A 4,138-nucleotide genomic window follows, 5' to 3' on the forward strand; every position below is an offset into this window, starting at 1 on the left:
GCAGCCGCTGCCGCAGCAGGGCCGACAGTAAGTACAGGACGGGTGTGGACGGGGGCAGGAATCCGGGGCAGGGGGCCTGAGGGGCAACGGGACCGGCCGGGAGCCCACCTCCCGCGCGTGGGCGCCTCGGGGAGTGGTGCCACCGAGCGTCCTGCCGCCCGTCACGCTCCGAGGCGTCGGCGTGAGGACGTGGGGGAGGCGGCGGGCGCAGCAGCCCTATGGTTTGGCGTGTGCACGGCCGGCACGCCCATGGGGGTCGGATGCTGGGAGCGTGTGGGAGCGTGTGGGAGCGTGTGGGAGCGTGTGGGAGCGTGTGGGAGCGTGCGGGTGCAGCGTGAGCCGGCAGCCTGCGCTGCGCGGCCGGCTGGGGCTGCAGGGTGGAGCGTGGGTGCGCGGGTCTCGGTGCCCCGCGAGAAGGTGGCGCGTGTCACGGCGTGTGGGCGCGTGGGTGCCGCCGCCCAGTGTTCCGGGGACCGATAGCTGTCACTGTTCCGGGCCTTGCCGACCCCTGTCCCACTCCTCCAAATCTGGAGTTCTCCCTCCCTCCGGTCATCGCCTCTGAGCAGCGCCCAGGACCCACCCCTGGGTTCCTCGAAAGCACGGCGGGGCGCAGGGAGACCTTGGAGGCGTTGTGTTCGACCTGTCGCGACTAGCCGTGAGCACAGAGAGGCGAGAGGGGAAGGAGAAGCCGCGAGAATACTGAAGCAGCTGCAGCCGGGCAGCTGGCGAGCTGGGACCCGCCATCCCGCGTCCCCGCCCTATGTGTTCCGGCCTCTCTTCCCGTCGCGCGCCTCCGCGCCCTCTCGACCCCCTCGGCCCCCTCCTTGAAGGCCGGTTCCCCAAGTCCTCTCCAGGCCCCCCACGCTTCCTCGCCGCCCTGCTTCTCCCTAAGCGAGCCCAATCTCTCTCTCGCCCTCCCACTCGCCTTCCTTTCCCTTCCGGGTGCCCTCTTCTCACACCCGGAGTCCCGACAGGTGCTGGGGGCCGGGCAGTGGAGGTAAGGGGGAGGCCCCAGGTGGGGAAGCTGGGTGTGACCTGCTACCACGTGTCCGGTCAGAGGGCTATGCCGGGCATCTGTGGAAAGCAGGGCTGGGGCACCAGGGATCTTTGGGTGTGTAGGGGATTGAGGAGGAGGGTATGGGTGTCATCTCCTTGACCTCCACATCCCTGGTTCTGCCCACAGTGACCACAGCTCCCCAGGAGGCTCCCACCCAGCCTCTCCAGGCCAGCAGTGGAGTTGACCTGGCCCCCAGCCGCGCCATGCGCAGCACCACCCTCCTAGCCCTGCTGGCACTGGTCTTGCTCTACTTGGTGTCTGGTGCCCTGGTGTTCCAGGCTCTGGAGCAGCCCCAGGAGCAGCAGGCCCAGAGGGAGCTGGGGGAGGCCCGAGAGAGGTTCCTGAAAGCCCATCCATGTGTGAGCAACCAGGAGCTGGGGCTCTTCATCCAGGTGCGTGGGTGGGCCAGAGCCCCTTAAGAAGTCACTGGTGACACACCCCCCCCCCCCGGGCACTAGCTGCATGTCAGTGAGGCCCTGTGCTGGGGTGCTGCTTTCTCACCAGGACCCCTGATGGACAGGGTGTAGTTGGATGCTGTGGGCGGAGGCTAGGATCCATGTTTCTGTATTTTCAATGTGACAGCCATGGGGTCATTTGCTTTCCTTGCAGGATTCTGGGGCAGGGGGCCCCGTGTGTTCCTAGAGTGTCTCCTTCAATGTGTAATGGTGGGTAAATGAAGGAAAAATGAATGAATGGCTGGGGCACATGGGATATGTTACATTTGCACAGGTCTAATTCACAGGCATAGCTGGCCAGATTAAATTTGGGATGCCCAGTTAACTGTGGTTTGAGCCAAATCACAAATGCCTTTTTTTTTTTAATTTATTGTTGGGGATTCATTCAGGGCACAAGAAACCAGGTTTCACTGATTCCACACAAATGCCTTTTTAATTTAAGTATGTCCTGTGTGATACTTTTATTTGATAAATCTGGTAACCCTGTCTATACTTGTTCTTATATTTTTATGGCATCACAATGGCTTAGAAAAACTCAAGAATGCTGTGAAGATTCCCTCTCTCCCCTAGAAAATTGTGCATATAAACATGTACAGATGATTTTGGGGGATTCCAGGATCCCTAAAGCCCATCCATGCCACCATAGATGCCAAACTGGGCACCCCTTCCAGTACATCATAAACTTACCTTGCAGAGGTAGCTCCCCTCCCCTCCCCTCTCCTTTCCTCCCCTTCCCTTCCCTTCCCTAGGGCGGGTCCAAGATGCTGTAGTCAGGCTTTCCTGAAGCACTTTTGTTCAGCTCCTATCTAGTGACTGCAGAGAGTGCTGAGTTTTGGCCTTCTGGGAAGCAATTGAGAGAGTACTTTTGTTGCAGTCTCTGATTTGGAAGTCACTGTCATACAAGAAAAAAACAAGATTTAACGTTAATAAATTAATGTTTTTTATTTGATTGAAGAGTACCCCTTGTTCCCTGACTGTTCTTTGTGGAGGGAGGGGTGGGGCCAAGCCACTGGTCACCCAATATTGTCTCTGATACTTCCACAGTGTTGGAGGAGGCTCAGAGAGGCCTGGGCGGAGAGTGTGCCTGGCTAGACCACATGGCAGAAGAGGGAGGGACTCTGACCTATTTTATCTTCACGATGGAATAGCTTTTTTCCTGGACAAGAACAAATAAGAAAAGGAGGGACAGGACCCAGAAGGATAGGTGATAGCTGCTTTATTTCTCTTCCACAGTAAGGTTCACTCCCTGAATGAGTTGTGCATTGGTTGTGCACCTACTGTGTACACAATGCTATAGTATTATATGCCATATAGTGTTATGTGCCATGAGAATGTTGGAGTGCAGCACATAATTGCAGACTCTTTCCTGGAGAATGTCACCTTTATATGAGGGGACAGATCCATGGACAGACAGATCACTGCAAGAGGTGGTGGAAAGGAAGCTTTCCTTCCTTTTCCACTAAGCTCCTATTTTGTGCTGGGCCAGGGATTGGGGCCAAGGAGGGAGATGCCAGGGGCTTTGGGGAAGAGCTGGTAATTGAAATGAGCCAGGTGAGAGGGTAGTGTAGAGATGGGGGCAAGAGATGCCCATGCAAAGGAACAGCATGGGCAAATGCATGGAAAGCTCTGGAGAGTTCTGCAGAACCTGGACTTAGCAGGAGCCTAGTCATTTGAAGCAAAAATTAGAACACACAGGATGACAAAGGACTTTTTCCCCTAAGTAGAGAATTTATTGGAAAAAGTGTTGCAAAATACAAATTAAACCACTTTTAATCAGATATTCCACTTCTTTCCCCGTATTAAAAATTATTACAGGAAATGGAACTGACACAGAAAATCTGAGGGGAAGATTGTTGCAACATGGGGTGCCAAATTGGAATCCCAGCAGAAGACTGGGGAAAGGGAGGTTGGGATCAATTTGGAAAAGGGATTGAATGCTGGGCTGAGGAGTTCAGACTCTTCTGTAGACAGCAGGGAGCAGGGAGTAGTCACTATAGGAAGATTAACTTGGAATGGGTTCTGCTAATAAACTATAGTCAGGAGGAAAGAGGTGGCTTATGATATTCCCACAGACTTGGCCTTGTTCTCTGTGCTCCTGGGGGAATAGCCCCTCTGACCTCCTGTTACCTTGGGTAAAGTACTCTCAAAACACAGACCCTAGTCAGCCTACTTGGAAGCCTGAGACAGGAGATCACTTGAGCCCAGGAGTTTGAATCCATCCTGGGCAGCATAGGAAGACCCCATCTCTACAAAAAAATAAGAAAAATTAGCTGGGCATGGTGGTGTGCACCTGTAGTCCCAGCTATTCACAAGACTGAGGTAGGAAGATTGCTTGAGTCTAGGAATTTGAGGTTGCAGTGAGCTATGATGCTGCTGCACTACAGCCTGGGTGACAGGGCAAGACCCTATCTCTAAAAGAAATAAATAGTGTCCGTGCCTGTAGCTCAGTGGTTAGGGCACCAGCCACATACACAGAGGCTGGAGGGTTTGAACCCAGCCTGGGCCTGCTAAACAACAACTGCAACAACAACAACAAAAAAGCTGGTAGAGGCTCCGTGCCTGTGGCTCAAGCAGCTAAGGCGCCAGCCACATACACCTAAGGTGGCGGGTTCGAATCCCCAGCCCG

The 4,138-nt window shown here is 54.7% G+C and overlaps 1 protein-coding gene across 1 annotated transcript in view; it reads left to right on the forward strand.

The window, feature by feature from the left end:
- Positions 1-902: 902 nt before the first annotated feature.
- The window catches only part of KCNK4 (potassium two pore domain channel subfamily K member 4), a 7,693-nt gene continuing 4,457 nt past the window's right edge, over positions 903-4,138 (forward strand). The window contains exon 1 of the mRNA XM_003798606.2: positions 903-1,449. Coding sequence (XP_003798654.1) covers positions 1,138-1,449 — 312 coding nt within the window. The 5' untranslated portion in view covers positions 903-1,137. The remainder of the gene's footprint in view (positions 1,450-4,138) is intronic.

This window comes from Otolemur garnettii, unplaced genomic scaffold (genome assembly GCF_000181295.1).
Source record: "Otolemur garnettii isolate 467f Iridium unplaced genomic scaffold, OtoGar3 scaffold00140, whole genome shotgun sequence".
In the NCBI taxonomy this organism is placed as follows: Eukaryota; Metazoa; Chordata; class Mammalia; order Primates; family Galagidae; genus Otolemur; species Otolemur garnettii.